The 18,978-nt window shown below is 41.9% G+C and overlaps 1 protein-coding gene across 2 annotated transcripts in view; it reads right to left on the bottom strand.

The window, feature by feature from the left end:
- Positions 1 to 8,754: 8,754 nt before the first annotated feature.
- The window catches only part of LOC143782896 (RNA-binding protein 12B-B-like), a 29,330-nt gene continuing 19,106 nt past the window's right edge, over positions 8,755 to 18,978 (bottom strand). The window contains exons 3-4 of one of the 2 annotated variants that reach the window (XM_077270862.1): positions 14,583 to 16,554; positions 8,755 to 8,977 (exon numbers count right to left, since the gene is read on the bottom strand). In XM_077270862.1, coding sequence (XP_077126977.1) covers positions 14,603 to 16,531 — 1,929 coding nt within the window. In that variant the 5' untranslated portion in view covers positions 16,532 to 16,554 and the 3' untranslated portion in view covers positions 8,755 to 8,977; positions 14,583 to 14,602. Of the gene's footprint in view, positions 8,983 to 14,582; positions 16,555 to 18,978 lie in introns of both variants that reach the window. The other variant, XM_077270861.1, reaches the window with a different exon arrangement.

Here is an 18,978-nt window from a genome sequence, read left to right as displayed (position 1 = left end):
GCTATGCGACGTTGCAGCGCACCGACGCAGTGTGGAAGCGCCGCACAACGGGGACAATGGATGTTTTTCAACGCATCTGCTGCCCCATTGTGAGGTGCGGGGAGGCGGAGTTCCGGCCGTGCATGCGCTGTCCGAAATGCTGCAGACGACGCACCAAAAAAGTTACATGCAACGTTTTTTGGTGGTGACGGTTGCGACATGTGGCAATGCGTCGCAAATAAGTCTATGGAGAAAAAAAACGCATCCTGCAAGCACTTTTGCAGGATGCGTTTTTATTCTGCAAAAATACGCATAGCGACGTGCAGTGCACGACGCTAGTGTGAAAGTAGCCTAGGAGGAGAATGGGTTTTCAGACCAACAAAAGCTAATTTTATTCTATAGATCTTGGAATAATAACTTCCACAATTGGAGGTGTTTAAATAAAATATTCCTGTGCCGAGATCTTATAAATGTGCCCCTGCTGTGTGTAATGGCTGTGTCCGACCGTAGGCAGGGGAGAAAGCAAAGGAGAGTATAGACATAGCACGGGATCACAGCCGATTCTTTTTGAGACCAAACATTTTTCTGCCTGTTTTTAAACAGGGTGGATTGATTTAAATCACGCCGATTTAAATCATGATTTAAATCACGATTTAAATCAAAAGATTTTTTTCTATTTAAATCGGATCGATTTAAATCATGATTTTAATCATGATTTAAATCACTGATTTAAATCAAAAGGTTTTTTTTAATATAAATCACGATTAAAATGAGAAGTGAGAGCAGTGCGCATGTGCGCCCATAGTTACACGGACGAAACTAGGGGCAACGATCTAACGCCAGGGTGAGGGGGGGACCCCAAAGTAAGTAAAAATCTTTTTTGTTTTACTATATGGCAATAGGTAGGTGTTTAAAAGCAGCATGTCTTAATTGTATAAACTATTAATAGCCTCCACATTTTGTTCATACTGCCCCTTTAATTCCACACTTCTAGCTTGGTTTCACTTTTGGTTTAGTTTCTTTTTCCATTCAGTTGACATAACTTGTTGGATAGTCAGCAGTACTTGGCTGTAGTAACAATCAAACTTCATAAGTGATCTGTGTGAGCCATGGCAGGTCGTAAGAGAGACCCTATTTGGGTTCATTTTGTTGAGATGCCAGCAGCAGATCTTGGAAAGAAAGGTGCAAGAGCAAAGTGCAAATACTGTCAAAAGGATATCCAAGGACTTGTTTGCCGTTTGAAATCACATTATGAAAACTGCAACCAGAAGGGAAATGAAGATGTTGATAGTGAAGTGTTTCTTTGGTCATCTTCATCACCGCACTTCTCATGATGTTGCCTCATTCACGCCACCAGGCCTTGCATCTCTTTGTTGCATCGTTAGCATTTTGCACGCATGCCTGCCTTACCGATAGGCGAAGGAGCTTCATTAAAATATTCCCAAACTGGGTCTCTTTTACGGCCTGCTGCCATTATAAGGAAAGAATGTAATAAACCTCAGATCGTACACACAAACAGATCCAGACTTGTCTGTCTGTGGCTATGCTGCAGTATTGTGCTCAAAGTTTCACTTTCTTGTCTGCTTGCCCTTCCTCCTCAAAACACTTAGATTCACATTCTTCTTGTGTTGTGCAGATCTATTCCACTCCAAACAATCAGAAACATATTGTCTAACTTCTTGGACTTGGCACTGAAGGGGTTGATTCTGTATTCATAGGTTTGTAGAACAATAGGATTAAGGTCTTTTTCTCAACTCTGTTCATGTTGTAACATTTTTGCCATGAAGAAGAGGCTGGGACCTCTGCGGAGTCAAATTCAGTTTTGAGAACTGCGTAAGTAAAGCGAGCGTCTGTGATAATATAGGAGAGAAACTGCCCATTAATCCTACAGAAACCTCTGGAAGAGCATGGCATTGTGAATGTTACACATATACAGCCTTTATTCTACTGAGTTAAACAACTCAGCTTTATCTCATGATGGAAGAACCTTTGGATGGTAAAATATTTTCCTCAAAAAGCAGTTTATTGAAAAAAATCCGATTTAAATAAAAAAAATCCGATTTAAATCAAAAAAATCCGATTTTTTTGATTTTTTTTTTAAAAACATTGATTTTTATCCACCGTTTTTAAACAATGTTTTACTTCAACGAAAGAATCAGCTGTGATCCTCTGTTGTCCCATCTGTATACTCTCTTCCTTCCTCCCTTCCCCAGGAGCTGTGGTATGATCTGACAATGTTTCGGGGCACATTAGATTAAAAAAAAAAAATAATAACATTCCTGTGCGGAGATAAAGACATCTAAGGCTACCTTCACACATCAGGTTTTCAGTGTCAGGCTAAATCCGGCGAATGTTGGAAAAACTGGATCCGCCGCAGACTGTGAAAAACTGATGCGACGGATCAGTTTTTTTTAGAAGGATCCGGCTAGACTATGTAGATTATTGGATAAAAAAAAAAATTGGAGCATGCTCAGTTTAAAAAACCGGATCAGGCCACCGGATCCGCCTTTTTCTGGATCCAGCACCTTCCGGCTCCCATTCTAGCAAACAGCCGGAAGCGCTGGATCCAGCGCTTCAGGCTTTTTCGCCAGAGACAAAAAAAACGTTGCAATGGACGTTTTTTCAAGAAACCGGAAGCGGCAGATTTGCCGGATCCGGCGAAAACCGGACGAAACGCAATGTCATCTGGTGCAATCCGGCACTAATACAAGTCTATGGGAAAAAAAACCTGATCAGGTGGCAACATTCGCCTGATCCGGGTTTTTGAAAATTAGCCGGATTAGGCGGACGGCGAAAACCTGATGTGTGAAAGTAGCCTAACTGTGAAAATCATTATTCCAAGATTGATTCGTTAAAATTAACTTATTTGTGGGACAACCCCTTTAATAGCCGTCTACAAATATCTTAAGGGATGTTACAGTGTAGATCATCCTTGTTCTTATTTGCACACTGAAACACGAAAAGCAATAGAGTGAAACGGAAAGGGAGAGGATACAGATACTAGAAAACTTTTTGACAGTGAGGGTTGATCAATGAGTGGAACAGGCTGTCGTGAGGTGGCGAGTTCTCCTTCAATGGAAGTCTAAACAGAGATCTGTCTGAGAGTTTAGTGAATCGTACATTAACCCCTTTCTGACATCGGACGGGATAGTACGTCCGAGGTCAGATCCCCTGCTTTGATGCGGGCTCCGGCGGTGAGCCCGCATTAAAGCCAGGACATGTCAGCTGACATGTGCCCGAAATAGCGGTGGGTGGAATCGAGATTCACCCGCCGCTATTAACTAGTTAAATGCCGCTGTCAAACGCTGACAGCGGCATTTAACTACCGCTTCCGGCCCGGAAATAAGCGCATCGCTGACCCCCGTCAAGTGATGGGGGGTCAGTGATGCTTTGGCATAACAGCCAGAGGTCTCCTAGAGACCTCTATGGTTGTTGATGCCGGACTGCTATAAGCACCACCCTGTGGTCGGCGCTCATAGCAATGCAGGAATTCAGCTACATAGGAGCGATCTGAGCTTCACTCCTATGTAGCTGAGCTGATCGAGTTGTGCCAGCTTCTAGCCTTCCATGAAGGCTATGGAAGCATGGCAAAAGAAAAAAAAAAAAAAAATCTTAAAAATATGAAAAAATAAGATTTAAACTTTTATATCACCCCCCTTTTCAAAATAAAATTAAAATACAAAATATACACATTTGGTATCGCGGCATTCAGAATTGTACGATCAATAATAATAATAAAAAGAGAATTAACCTGATTGCTAAACGGCATAGCGAGAAAAAAATCTGAAACACCAGGATTGTTTTTTTGATCGCCGTGACATTGTATTAAAATGCAATAACGGGCAATCAAAAGAACGTATCTGCACCAAAATGGTATCATTAAAAACGCCAGCTCGGCAGGCAAAAAATAAGCCCTCACCCAACCCCAGTTCACGAAAGATGGAGACTGGTATCAGGGAATGGCGAAATTTTTTTTTTTTAAAGCAAAGTTTGGAATTTTTTTCACCACTTAGATAAAGAACCTAGACATGTTTGTTGTCTATAAACTCGTAATGACCTGGAGAATGAAAATGGTAGTTCAGTTTTAGCATTTAGTGAACCTAGCAAAAAGGCCAAACAAAAAACTAGTGTGGGTTTGCACTTTTGCAATTTCACCACACTTGCAATTTTTCCCCCATTTTCTAGTACATGACATGCTAAAACCCATAATGTCGTTCAAAAGTACAACTCGTCCCACAAATAAGAAACCCTCACATGACCATATTGACGGAAAAATAAAAAATTAAAAGTTATGGCTCTGAGAAGGAAAGGAGGGAAAAACTAAAATACCCCGGGTCATGAAGGGGTAAGCAGGGGGTTGGACACAATGACCCTGTAGGTCCCTTCCAAATCTAACACTATGATTCTACTCCATGTGACAACAATCTCCCATAGTCTTCATATATCTAGCCTGAGGGTAGGGTGTCAAGACATAACTGGCTTGGATATTTTTGTTTGTAAGAAATGGCTTCTATTTTTTTTTCAAATCTTACAGACTCTGCTACAAGCATGCGGGAAACCATGCTATAGTCTGGTGAGACCAGGGTTGAACTTTTTGGCCTTTAGATACATGTGCGGTAAAAAGATATTCTATATTTTTCAATGTACTAGTGGGTTCGCTGAGGCAGTGTGTCTGAAATGGAAGGTAGGAGATAAGTTACCAGATAACTTAATAATGGAATCCTAGGAGATGCAGATGCTGAACACCAAATCTGAGGAGCAAGTAAAGAGGCTAAAAGGGCAAGAATTTCACTAGATTTTTTTTCTAACCATAGCGTTGGAAGAGTCATCGTGTCCAACCACCTGCTCAATGCAGAGCAGGATTTACTAAATCTCAGACAGATGTCTGACCAGCCTCTGTTTGAAGACTTCCTTTGAACGAGTACTTACCACCTCTTGTGGTAGTCTGTTCCACTCAATGTCAAAAATGTTTTTCTAATATCTAATCTGTATCTTCTGCCTGTCAGTTTCATTCCATTGCTTCGTGTTTCCATCTCTTGGCATCACAGACTTGGCCGTATCCTGGATCTCATCATATCTAACAGACTGGACATTCAGTGTCTCCCTTTCTCACACCACCTCCTCACCTCGTCCCCTGTCTGTGTTCCCCAAGGCTCAGTTCTAGGACCCCTACTCTTCTCCATCAACACCTTCGGCCTGAGACAGCTCATAGAATCCCAGTTTACAATATCATCTCTACTCTGCTGACACGCAGATCTATCTTTCTGGACCTGACCTCACTTCCTTACTGACCAAAATCCCACAATGTCTGTCTGCCATTTCATCCTTTTCTAAAACTGAACATGGACAAAACAGAATTCATCATCTTTGCCCCACCTCACTCTACCCCTCCACCCGACCCTATCCATCAATGTCTGCTCAGTTTCCCCATTCCCGCACACTCGATGCCTCGGGGTGATCCTTGACTCTACCCTCTCTTTCAAGCCACATATCCTAGCCCTTGCCGATTCCAACTCAAACATTTCCCGGATCCGTGCATTCCTTGACCATGAAACCACAAAAACACTAGTACATGCCCTTATCTCCCGCCTCAACTACTGCAACCTTCTACTCTCTGGCCTCCCCTCTAGCACTCTGGCACCACTCCAATCCATCCTAAACTCTACTGCCCGACTAATCCACCTGTCTTCCCCGTTACTCCCCATTGCCCAAGGGCTACAGTTCAAAACACTAACAATGACATACAAAGCCATTCACAACCTGACTCCTCCATACATCTGTGACATTGTCTCCCGGTACCTACCTACACGCAACCTTCAATCGTCTCATGATCTCCTCCTCTCTCATCTCTTCCTCCCACAACCGCATCCAAGACTTCTCCTGTGCTTCCGCTATACTCTGGAACACTCTACCCCAACATATCAGGCCTCACCTACCACAGAAACCTTCAGTGATCCCCAGTCTACTGAACCGCTGCATGACCAACTCTACCCTCTCCTAGTGTATCCTCACCCATCCCCTGTAGACTGAGCCCTCACGGGCAGGGTCCTCTCTCCTCCTGTACTTGTGTGCGCCTCGTTTTACTCATGTTTATTGTACTGGTCTATATCTGCCCCATTCACATGTAAAGCACCATGGAACAAATGGCGCTATAAAAACGTGTAATAATTTCCATGGGCAAATGAGAATAAGGATGATCCCTCTACACTGACAGCCCTTCTGATATTTGTAGACCGCTATTAAAGTCTCATCTTAGCCTTTTTTTGCAAGCTTAACATTCCCAGATCCTCAAACCTTTCTTTCCTCATAGAACATGGTTTCCAGTCTGCTCACCATCCTGGTAGCTCAATGACTGTATTTACTCCCCATTTCATGGGATAACCCCTCTATTGGAACTGTCACATCAAATATGGGCAGCTTTACACCTCGTTTCTTTCCTTACAACTCAGCTACAATCTAGCACAACCAGCATAGTAGTGATCAAGGTGGTTCAGAGATCCAAATAGACTTATTCACTTACTACCAGCAAGATTTCTGAACTAGTATTTCCTAGAGGGCTGTGTGGGGATATATATTGCAACACAAGTAAATGAAATAGAAATGACGAGCAGCTACTTAAAAGGGGTTGTTAATGAAAAAAAAAAAGTCATCATACATAAAAAAATTAAATATCAGTTCAACACCTGTGTAGCTCTTGAGCCTGTATCATACACCCCTCGCATATTAGTACATGGTGCACTAGTGGATAATTATAACCAGGGCACCAACCTTATTCTCTTCAAACAAGCCCCCACTCACCAAAGGCGGCAAAAACCTAAAGTACCCAAATCTAATTATCTCTGTTTATCTTGTTTCGTGTGATCAATTAAAGTCAAAATACGGTTTGCCAAATAAGGGATATAAGGAAATAAACCGATTCAGACTAAAGTAAGCCATTACTGGGCTCGGTAACACTTGTTTTAATTTATGACAACAGCTGCAAACCAAGGTACTGGTATGTGCCACAGCACATATATACTTAGTTTATGTAATGTTACAGTTTTTGTCTGTGGATGTGACTTAGTCCGTGATTTACACTTACCTTAGCTCCACTACATCAGACATCCATTTATCAGCAACAGACCGTGTCCGAGTATGATGATACACTTACCTGCCATCTGCTCCTTATCGGTTTCTTCATAGATGGACTGCAACTTTGGATAACAGGTGACCAAGAGCAGGAGGTCTGCAAAGTCCAGGAACATCGGTCCCCCGCAGGTGTCACAATAAAACATGGGGTATGTACAAACCACAGTGGGCCTAGGCGAAGGATCATTTCCAGTCTCAGGTGGTATTGCTTTGAATTTCTACCTCTTACAAGCAGTAACCAGACATCTGTTAAGGCGCATAAACTTATGGTCCAGCGTTGAAATCTCAGGAGTTTGACGTTCCCCATCTGCTTCTATAATGCTGCATATTCACCACAGTAGAACCCAGTGTCCTCACCATTGTCCTGGCAGGCACCATTATGGTCTACTGTAATGTTAAAGGTTCTGGCACTGCATCATGGTGTCTGGTTATGGTGGACATAACACAGATGTTAACAGCCCAATAAGTCTCAAACTTTGCTCGGGCTCATTGATAAGGCAGACATCCTGTAGAGGGAGTAAGGACTCTGGCTCTGATTCAAGATAGGTGTTGATCATGTTTGTCTTGATGAGGCAATGTGTTACGAGTAGAGAAGAGCGAATTTGATCGGGTTAGGACTTATTCGGCAAGCTGCAGCGCTTGCTGAATAAGCTGTGGAGGGAACCCAGCTTCCTGGATCGCTCTGGCTGATCACCTGTTCGGCTCCGCATCTGCATGTGTTGCGGCTGTGTGTCACGACACATGCTTGGAAAGCCTGTGTGTTGGGCTTTCCATGCTGCGACACATGCAGCTGCAGAGCCAAACAGCTGATCAGCCAGAGCGATCGAGGAAGCCGGGTTCCCTCTGCAGCTTTTTCAGTAAGTGATATAGCTTGTCAAATACGCCTTGACCAAATCAAATTTGCTCATCTCTAGTTACGAGTCAGACACTCCGGATTTATTTTTTTTTTTTAAAGGCCGGGATCACACTTGCAAGTGCAATGCGAGTAACTCGGGCGAGTCTCACGCATCAATATCCGGCACTCGGGACCACAGCATCTGCATGTATTTCTATGCAGCTGAACGCTCCTGTCCAGAGTGCCGGGTATTGATGCGAGAGACTCGCGTGAGTTTCTCACATTGCACACGCAAGTGTGACCCCGGCCTAAGAGTCGAACACATCTTAATGAACCCGGGCATCTGAAAAGTGGTGTGCATCTCCCTGCGCCCTCACCACAAATCTTATTACAGATTGTGACTGGAGTAAGATTTGTGGTGAGGCACACCGCGAAATAGATGAGCAATGGCATCACAATTCCTTTCTACCCATTTTGGCAAAATAGGGTGATACCGGCTTGCAAATGTCAAAACTAGCACAAACATTTTGAGACCAGTATTTTATGCCAGATTTCTGGCAAAAACACTGAAGAATCAGAGCCATTGTGAGCTAATGTATTACAAAGTTAAAAACCCATGAACACAATGATTATTGGGTAGAACTCCATAATACAGCAGATGATAGACAGCTTGATATTTGGAGATCTCTGAGAGGCCATCATTTGGTCATGTGCCTTTACCTTAAAACTGGCCTCAGAATTTACAAAAAATATAGAAGAACTGAACTGTGCTGTCACTACTGTTCCAACAAACAATGCAGAAGCCAAAAGAAGACTGCTTATGGTAAAGGAGAATCAATTTTAATATGCAGATTTTCAAACAGAAAGTAAACCATTAAAATAAACGGTGCATCACGATGAATGGCTGCATGTCTTTTCAGCATAGGATCCCACGCTGGTCCCATCATTTGTAGACATCCCGGATCAGCAACATCAGCTAGTGGAGCATCATGTGTAAGTCCAGACCACATCCATTACAGGGTTCGAGTACGCCGGCTGTCCTATGACAAATCCAAAACATCAGAATTTGTTGTTGCTGGCATCAGGGCTTTTGACCTTGGTGCCAGCAGTGGTTTTCATATCCTATATACTAATAATCCATGGGAACTAAACTAGCTTGGGTTAATCAAAGGGTGATGTTTCTTGGTGTTCCAGCATTAGGAACAGCGGGGAATATGACTGAGCCACGTTACTTACAGCCGTGCTTCTAGTGACGATTGGCCAATTTTGTTGCAGAAGTTCCTGCAACTGAAAATCCGTTCCATTCACCTAAATGAGCCAAGGAACCACAGGAAGAGGAGTGCAACAGATTTCCAGTTGTGAAAATTTCTGCAACAAAATCTGAAGTGTGTGAATTTCCTCTTAATTTCTAGGGTTGTACAAGATTATGAAAAAAAAAGGCTGCATTCTTCCAGAAACTGCACCACATCTATCCATATACAGTACTGCAGCTTAGCTACATTAGGCCGGGTGCCCACGATCCGAAACTGGCAGCGCTTTGGATGCAGCGCATGTTTGCTGCATCCAAAGCGCTGCCGTCTATTGAACGCAGGTGAAGCCGCATGTGTTCACTGAACCGTGCGGATTCACCCCGTCCAATACATTCTATGGGTAATATTTAATTATCTTGCAGAGACTTGCATCTCCACAAGAGAAATAGGCATGCTGCGGTCTGAAAAGACGCACCACATGTCCGTCTCCCCAGGTGAGCCGCGGGCGTCTCTGGACACATAGTCCACTATGCTGTAAAAGCTTGGTGCTGCGGTTTGGACGCTGTACAAGTATACAGCATCCAACCAGCAGCATTTACTGATCATGGGCACATACCCTTAATGTAATACCACAAACAACTGCTGGATATTAGTGGAACTTATTTTTTCTTTAAAGAATAAAACAGCCATGCTTTCATAATTCTCCACAATCTCTATTAACACTGACAAACATAATTAATACACCAAAGAAGTAAATTTTCCTCCAGAATCTTGGCTGCCCCTTCAATCACTAGTAAGTGGATCAGTATCAGCTGGGTAAGTATTTTCCTGTAATTACTGCTGTTTATTCATTATCTGAGCGCTCTCTGCTGGGTCAGTAACAAACTGTTTAAAAACATCTCATACATTTATGGTATATGAACAAGAAATGTGGTAAAAGTAAAGTAGATTTGGCTTCCACCATTGCCCACACCGCTCTCTATAAGCACACAGCTTCGCACTTCACGGCTGCAAAGCTGTGGAAGTGGCAAGAATTCACTTTTTTTTGTAGAAATTCAGACCACCTCTCCACTAACAGCCATACCCATCAGCACACTATTCTCAAGAAACATGGTAGGATCCATTTCTACTATACAATTAAGGCATATCATTTCAATATATAATAAATGTATGACATGGGAAAACCCCTTTATGTGCTTCTTCAAATGTTTGTGTGTGGATGAGATTTGGGTAAGTTATCATCCACTTTGCTAGTAGTGCAGTACGATGTGGATTTTTCACCAGGATCTACAGTATATCTACCCTTTCTAAACATATCCTAAATAGTAAAGTTGTTCATCCACAAATTTTGTAGTATGTGCATTTGGGTTTTTGGCTACAATATTTGGAAAGTGCCATTGAACAAGGGAAGGGCCGACCTTTTTGCAGCCATATCATACTATTTTGTATCCGTCACTGTCTGTAGCATTGCCCCCTTCCATCTTGCTCAGTAAAAACAGATGGGTGGCAATGTGAATAAAGAAAACTACAGAGATGTTCATAGTCTATTACAAAGGAAATCAGCCGTAGTTCTTCGGAAAAGCAGTGGGAAACAAAAGCAATGTAGAGAACCCTTTTCTGATTTTATTTTTGAGGCCAAGGCAGCCCTTCCCTGTAAGACGATGCTATGAAGGCATTAGCATTATATGTGCTTAATAGTATTTACTAACTTCTCTAGGCTGTATCAAAAGAGCTGTTAATTTATCTGAGCATTTAAATAAAAAAATAAAATGGAAAGCAACTCTGTAAAAGGTAGAACATGTGTGAACATTCATCGGAAGACCAAGTTTTCAAAAGATACTCACACACAACGCTCCTCGAGATACTCCAACGTTCAGCACATCCTTGTCCTCAGCAGCACAAGCCAGCGTGAGATCCCAGCAGGTCACGTTCTTCATCCAGTGTCCTTAGAAATCCTCCTCACCAATCACTCCTTTCCACATCATCACGTGGAGGTTGTCTTTCATTGTACACAGAAGATTTCTGCCTTTTTCCCTCCCTATCTCACCCACCCTTACCACTCACTGTGAAAGGTTTTGTTTTGCTTACAAATGAAAAAAATAAAATAAATAGAGGTGTAACCCATGACATTACGATGCTGCAATCTGGCTGGTACTGGCAACAGGTCACTATCCCCTCCGAATAGTTTTTTTTTTTTTTTGCATGATCTACAAAGTGCCTGTTTTTACAAACAGTGACCATAGCCATCTATGAAGAAGGGAATCGACTTTAAAAGGGAACCTGTCGGCAGGATTGTGCACAGCAACCTACAGTGTCAGATTGTCGCCGTTATACTGATTATAATGATACCTGGTGATGAAAGCCGTCTTGTGGTTGTTGTTTAATCTTTATTTTCAGCTTGGAGTTAATGATATGCCCGTGCTCCAGGGCAGCTAGTGGGGGTCTTCATGTGGTGCTCTGATTAGGTGTTCATCAGTATGGCTTCTGACAAGTCACTGTTCCCTCACTGACCTGACCCCTAGTTTACATAATGAATACATGGACATAATGAAAAAAACAAAACAAACGCTTCTGCATGGAGGTGCCAGCCAGCCGTGGCCTCTGCTCTGCAGCATAATCTCATGTTTACTGTCCTAATAATAATTGTGGTCAGATAAAAAAAAAATCAATTTTTAAACGGGCGCCTACGCAGTAGCAGCTATTGGTGTATACATGTGTTCAAATAACTGCTACTGCGCATGCGGCATCTTGTTGGAGAAGAAAAAACAAAACCTCTCCAAAATGGCACTTTTTTTCCCCCTATCTGAATAGCATCAACGACATTTATTATTGGGACATTAAACATGCGATTATGCTGCAGCCAGGTGCCACGGCTATTTTTTTTTATATTTTTCCTCCTCTTCAGTATGTACAGGTACTCATTATGCAAACTAGGGGGCAGGTCAGTGAGGGATCAGTGACCTGTCAGCAATCTGCATTATAAATACCTAATCAGAGCACCACATGAAGCCCCCCCCCCCGGCATATCATTAACTCAAACCTGAAAATAAAGATTAAACATCAACCACAAGACAGAGTTCATCTCCCAAGGTTTCATTGTAATCAGCACAACGGCACCGACCTGACAGTGCACAATCCTGCTGACAGGTTCCTTTTACTGAAAAATCATTCCACTCCTACCCTCCATCACCCCCACTTTGCACTTCTCAAATATGGTGAGCTCATTTCCCTGCAGTTTAGCCCCTGCTTTTTTTTTCTTTTCAACCTCAATTTTCATTATAAGCTCTCATTCTGCATTTTATTCTGCTTTTCCTATTATGCACCAGTACATTACCAGCTAGAGCCAATATCATCTCTATCTGCTGAGAGGACACAGTTATCCTTAGCTTTTTAGCAGAGCATAAAGGAAACAGATTATAAGTATACAATAAAGTAGTCTGAGTTGGCATCCAGCACATTACTACAGTGTGATAGGAGCTGTGTGATCATCATCAGTAACTGCGATAGGAGCTTCTGCCCTCTCCTATTCATGAAGTGTATGGTACAATCTATGCTGTTTTCACAATACAGGAAATTCTTGTGACCGAGATTGTGATCCTCGTCTCATGAGTTACCATGAGATTACATGACTTAAGGGAAATATACTAAATAGAAAAATAATGGTAGCGGAATTGTATATGTTGGGGACCTAACGAGCGGATGAATAAAAAAAAAAAAAAAAAAAAAAAAACCTGGAATGCTACATAAGTTTGATTACATTAAAAAAATAATAATTTTGTCCGGTAGTCTGCGTAATATTTTTTCTAAATACAACGCATTTCATTTTTAACTAGAAGCATGGACCTGCAGTGGTCCTAAGCTCCCGTTTCGGGCATTGTGGAATCACATTTATATTGCACTGGTGCAAAAGGAAAGCTGCACAATCCATGCTATTTACAAGAAAAATCTGCTATACATTGTATATAGATAAAAATAGTAGCTATAGTCCAGTAGTAAAACGTGCCTCAAGCATCTTGAAAATGAGAAACTGTATACTAGTTATTCACAGTAACTGCTGCCAGTCAAGGCAAAATAGTACTGCACTTTATCATCACGTTAGATCTGCTGCACACAAAATTGTGAAATGCTCGGAATTTTAAAGGGATTGTCCACAACTCAGACAATCCCCCTCCCCTGGTAAAATAACACTTATACTACACTCCGATGCCGATTTCTGCAGGTCTCTAAAACCATGTTGGAAAAAAATCAAACATATCAGCGACCGGGGGATGAAGCATAGTTAATCTTTTTGCCCTTCTGCAGAGAAGACAGGAGGAAGCTCTTTTGCAGCCACCTGTCTTAACAGTCAGACAAAATTCTGAAAAGTAGGAGGGCACAAACGTTAAAAATTCTATTTTTCAGCTTTAATTGCAGCAGGATACAAAATATGAAGACTAATTGAGGAAAGGCTAGAACATTATACAATGTGGTCATGCGTATTTGTCAATGTGAGCGGGGTTTCATATAACTACATGAACTGGCTTTGTACTGTAGTTTGTTGCAAAAAAAGGACAACGGGTGAGTTTTACAGATTAAAGGCAACCAATCCCATGTCCCCAAATGCCATTAACCGGCAGGTTAATAGCGCTCTGAAGCTGCATGATCACCACTCCGAAAGCCCGGCTACCAGGAGGAAATTCACTTCATCCCTCCCAGCATTCTGTGGCTATTAATGAAGCGTGGCTTCACCACTCAGTACACAGTGAGCGGTGGCCGATTTCGCTCTGGCACATATTAACCTCATATCTACAGGTCAATAGCATTTGGGGACTTGACAGGATCCCTTTAATAACTGAACAATTACAGTAAGACAGGACTTATTCAGGAAAAAAAAAATCTTAACTACAGAAGGCCATTTTTAATTTTATCTAACTTTCCATGTAACAAAGCTCAGAGGTGACACCGGAACTTACACATGTATTTATATACAGCAAACATTGCTTTATTGTGACTACTAATTTTACGATACAAGACTTTTGTAGGGTGATGCTCACAATCTATCTACTTCAAACTATTAAAGATGCAAGGCATGAAAAATAGAAACGGAAAATTATGCAAAACATTCTTCGCAAGGGTTCGCGAAAGCTATTTTAATGCCAAGTCCTACCAAAATCACATCAGAAAGGTTATTTTCTAAACTGATTTTTTGCTGCTTTAGTAACATGTATAGCTATAGTCTAATCTACAAAAATGAGAAAAAAAAAAAAAAAGATTAACCCCTTTTTGGTGTTACTACTTATTTTGATTTGTACAATGTATTCATTTCTGAAAATAAAAATGAAACAACATTGAAACGAGTGAAAACAGCCCCAGCGTTAGGAAATAGGGAATGGCTATAGGCAAACACTTACCAAGGGAACTGTACCAGAACTCAAATTAAACTGAGGAACACCTGCTTACTGCCCACTTCTTTCTTGTTAAGGGTATTTATGGCAGATACCGCTTCCCCGTAATTTAGCATGCGCACAGTGGCAATGCCTCTTTCAATATTTTTCAGATTGACAGTGCTCACTTTGTAGTCATGGAAGAAGTCAAAAATCTCAGTAGTGGTGACAGTAGGAGGCAAGTTCCGAATGAACAGTAAAGTTACTTCAGCTTTCTTGGTGTTGTCACCTTCGTAGAGAGATTCCTCATCGCCACAGTTGGCTTCATCCACACCGTCCTCTGTTGAATTGTTCTCTGTAGAATGGTTCTCTGTAGAATTGTTCTCGGTCAATGTTATTTCCTGTGGTTTCTGTGGCAACTCTGGTTCCTCCGGTTCCTCCTTGGATTCCGGTTCATTATTTGAAGGGGGCACACTTTCCGATTTGGAAGGAATCACTACCTCACTGGACTCCAGCGTTGAAGACTCTCCGTTGGTTTTCACTGGAGCTGGAGGCGTGTTCACGCTGGTGACCATATTAAACGTTAAATCTGAAGTAAAATCAGGCATGTCATCGGCTTCAGTAACCATGGACTCATCTGCTTGATTGGCCTCCTTTAATGCCTTCATTTGTTCCTCACTGATGCGACTTAAGACTATTTTAATCCCCAGATATGTTTGCTTGTTTTCTTTTTCAGCTTTTGATGCCTCTTTTTCACTTGAAAATTCAACCAACGCTTCCCCAAGCCCAACTCCTTTACTGTCATTTAACAGAGTAACGCTGTCGTCTTGCAGCCTTAGCCGAACAAAGAAATTCTTAACATCCGATTTAGTGATATCAAATGCAAAATTTCGAAGATATAAGAACCTTCGTTCTTGTGGGGAACGACTTGGAGACTTTTTCTTCTTGCCGTGATCTTTGCAGACTCTCAATTTCATTCGATCGATTAACACGTCCATGTCCTTTTTGGAAATGGGCAATATGGTTAAAGTGTGACCCTTGAAGGTTTCCTTGTCCAAGTTGCGCGCTCGTCTGTAATCTTTTTCTGTTGTGAACATGGCAAAAGCTTCTCTTGTCCTTTTACCTTCTTTGTCAACTAAGAAGGTAATCTGAGAATCCTTCATGTCAAGGTCAAAAAATAACTTCTTGATATCTCTTTTCTCAGCTCTGTAGCTCAAATTAATAATATGCACAAAGTATTCACGTACATATGGTGATCCTTGTCTAGTTCTTCTTCTCACTCGTGGTGATCTGGATCTAGACCTGGATCTAGTTCTGCTCCGTCGTCTTGCATAGCCATATAAAGGTGGAGGAGAATACCGCCTCGGTTCCAAATGTACACCGCCATTTTTTTTCCATTCGACCTCATTAGAAAGCTTGAGTGTTACTGGCGAACCACACATGACCATCTGGTGAAGTTTCAGCCCTTCACTGGCATCAGTGCTTCTTCCAAACTTGACAATGGCATTTCCATTCCTTATTCCATTTATGAATTTCAAAAACAAGACATCTAACACAAGGAGTCCCTTGAAAAACTCTCGTATGTCCACCTTTGTGGCTTTGAGTGGCATGCCATGTATGTAGATATATGAAAAGGTTGGCAAATAATTGTTTTCATAACCTCTTGCGCTGCCGTCAGGATTATATGGAGCACTTGTTGTCGGCTTTAGACCTATCTGGTATACTTCCAACGCACGTCTCATTTCCTCTTCGTTGCTGTATGTTAGACGGACACATGAATCCTTAAGAAGATGGCACGACATGCTCAAGGCTTGACGGGCATCTTCATATGTTGCAAATACAATATAAGCCTCACCGTACTTTCCACCAGTGATATACACACCACCTCTGGGAATATTCAATCCACCAAAGAACTGTCGAATATCAAAGGAATCTGCCACGGCAGGAAGACCCTGCAGCCGGACGACTAGCGACATTTTCAGGTCAAAAGCTATTATACCTGCAGATAGGAAAAACAGTATATAAAAGTTTGTAATTATTCTGCAAAATGGACATGTGGCAGTAATAAAAGCTAATTTTAAATATGAGATTGAGGCATACATAGCACATGCATGTGGCGGACGAGATTACTTATTTACTCCCACAGCCTTGCCTATGTTTATACATAAAAAGTTAAGTTAGCTCACCCAGTCAGAGGCTCTGAATCATCTGTGCCGCCGGATAATCAATGAAAAAGTGAAGAAATGTTCCAGCACCAGGATCTTCTAAATCCTGACAAGTTTATTAGGTAAATATAAAAGATACGACCATCATGTCACAACCTCACATGGTATTTTACTGTAGAAAATGTGTTTAAGACCATCTTTAATCATGGAATAGTTAAAGACAAGCTGGCATTTTTGGTCATATCCTGTCAGGACCACATGGTCGACCAAATTAATAAGAAACCATCATATAGACAAAAAATATAAATGAAAACTATTAAAAACAAGTCAGAATACAAGATGATCGGAATATCACATAGGTACATGCCACAAACATGTGGTGAATAACCCTAATTTTATTTCTTCTGTCACCAAGAAAAAACCCCAAAACATACAATATATCCAGTTTCATCAATTGTAATGTGTCTTACGTGGTTTCCATCATTTCCTATTACAGTCAGTATGTAGACTGCATTAGCGGCCCTTTAAAAGCACACATCAGACATCTGAGTGTTCTGCTGCCACAAAACATTTCACAATGAAACATGGAGGGGACAGTGTCATGTGGTGACCGGCACTGAACGGGTTAAGAGACCATAAAGGGGAGATCACCACAGGAAGCTTCTCCATAGATAATCTTGGTGGATCTATATTCTAAATACAAGCATGCTGCAAGGCATGGACGACATTAGACAACCTAATTTACCATTATGAAGGACTTAGTTCTGCATTTCCCTATGTGAATTTCCAATCATCTTGTATTCTGTTTTCATATATTTTTTATGTGTGTCTATATGATTGGTCTGGTCGACCTCGACCATGTGGTCCTGACAGCATATGACATGAAACGCAGACTTACTCATCTTTTCTACATATACAATGATTAAACACGCACAGTCTGAAATGTGTTTGCTACGCTAAAATTCCGTGCGGGGTTGTGACATGATGGTCATATGTCTATACTTACCTAATAAACTTATTGGTTTCAAGAAGGTCCTGATGCTGGAACATTTCTTCACATTTTCATATATGTTTATACATAGTGAGTTTTGCTTCAGTAGGACCAGAACTGTACACTTGCTCGTTCATTAAGTGATTAAGGCTGTTTACACGGCACGATAATAGTGGAACAAGTGATTTTTTTAACAACGCTCATTCACGATTATCTTACGGTGTAAAAGCAGCTTTAGGACTGCCGAAGCAAAATATTAAAACTTCCGAAAAGCATGTAAAACTACATTATAGTGATTGTGTATAGACAACCATTAGCTAGGGTGTACAGGAGATGTCAGACTAAGGCTTCTTTCACACTTCAGTTGTTTGGCGTCAGTCACCTCCGACATAGTGACGGATCAGTCACAATTGTTGAGAAAACGGTTCTAACGGATAAGTTTTTTTGACGGATCCGTTACTTGGGGGTTGTCTGGGAAAAGTATCTACTTTTTGGAGCATGCGCAATTGAAAAAGTGGATTGGGGCGACAGATCCGCCGAAATCGTCGCCCATAGGCGGCCATTCTATGGAATGGCGGACGCGACGGATCCGTCGTGAACCGCCATTTCGGCGCAGACAAAGAATGTTATAATGTCCGTCAATGTCTAGATGACGTCCGCCAAATCTCGACGGATCCATGGCATGGCGGATAGAACGGACGGTCATCTGCCACAATCCGTCGCTAATGCATGTCTATGGGAAAATAGTGGATCCGCAAAAAAAAAAAAATGGCGGATCCGCTATTTGACGAAAATGGTGGTTTCAAACTGACGCCAAAAGACTGAAGTGTGAAAGAGACCTTAGCCACCACAGAGAAAATAAAAAGCAAACAGTCTAAGGCTTCTTTCACACTTCAGTTGTTTGGCGTCAGTCTGCTCCGCCATAATGAGGGATCGACGGATCCGTCACAATTGCTGAGAAAACGGTTCTAACGGATCCGTTTTTTTGACGGATCAGTTACTTGTGGGTTGTATATACTTTTTGGAGCATGCGCAATTGAAAAAACGGATTGGGGCGACGGATCCGCCCGAAATGACGGTCGCGACGGTTCCGTCGCCCATAGGTGGCCATTCTATGGAGTGACGGACGTGACGGTTCCGTCACGATCCGCCATTTCAACGCAGACAAAAAACGTTGCAATGACCGTCAATGTCTAGATGACGTCCGTCAAATTTTGACGGATCCGTCGCATGACGGATGGAACGGACGACCATCCGTCACAATCCG

Source organism: Ranitomeya variabilis, chromosome 6 (genome assembly GCF_051348905.1).
Source record: "Ranitomeya variabilis isolate aRanVar5 chromosome 6, aRanVar5.hap1, whole genome shotgun sequence".
In the NCBI taxonomy this organism is placed as follows: domain Eukaryota; kingdom Metazoa; phylum Chordata; class Amphibia; order Anura; family Dendrobatidae; genus Ranitomeya; species Ranitomeya variabilis.
Note: the sequence above shows the minus strand (reverse complement) of the source record. Positions and strands in the feature narration are given on the sequence as shown.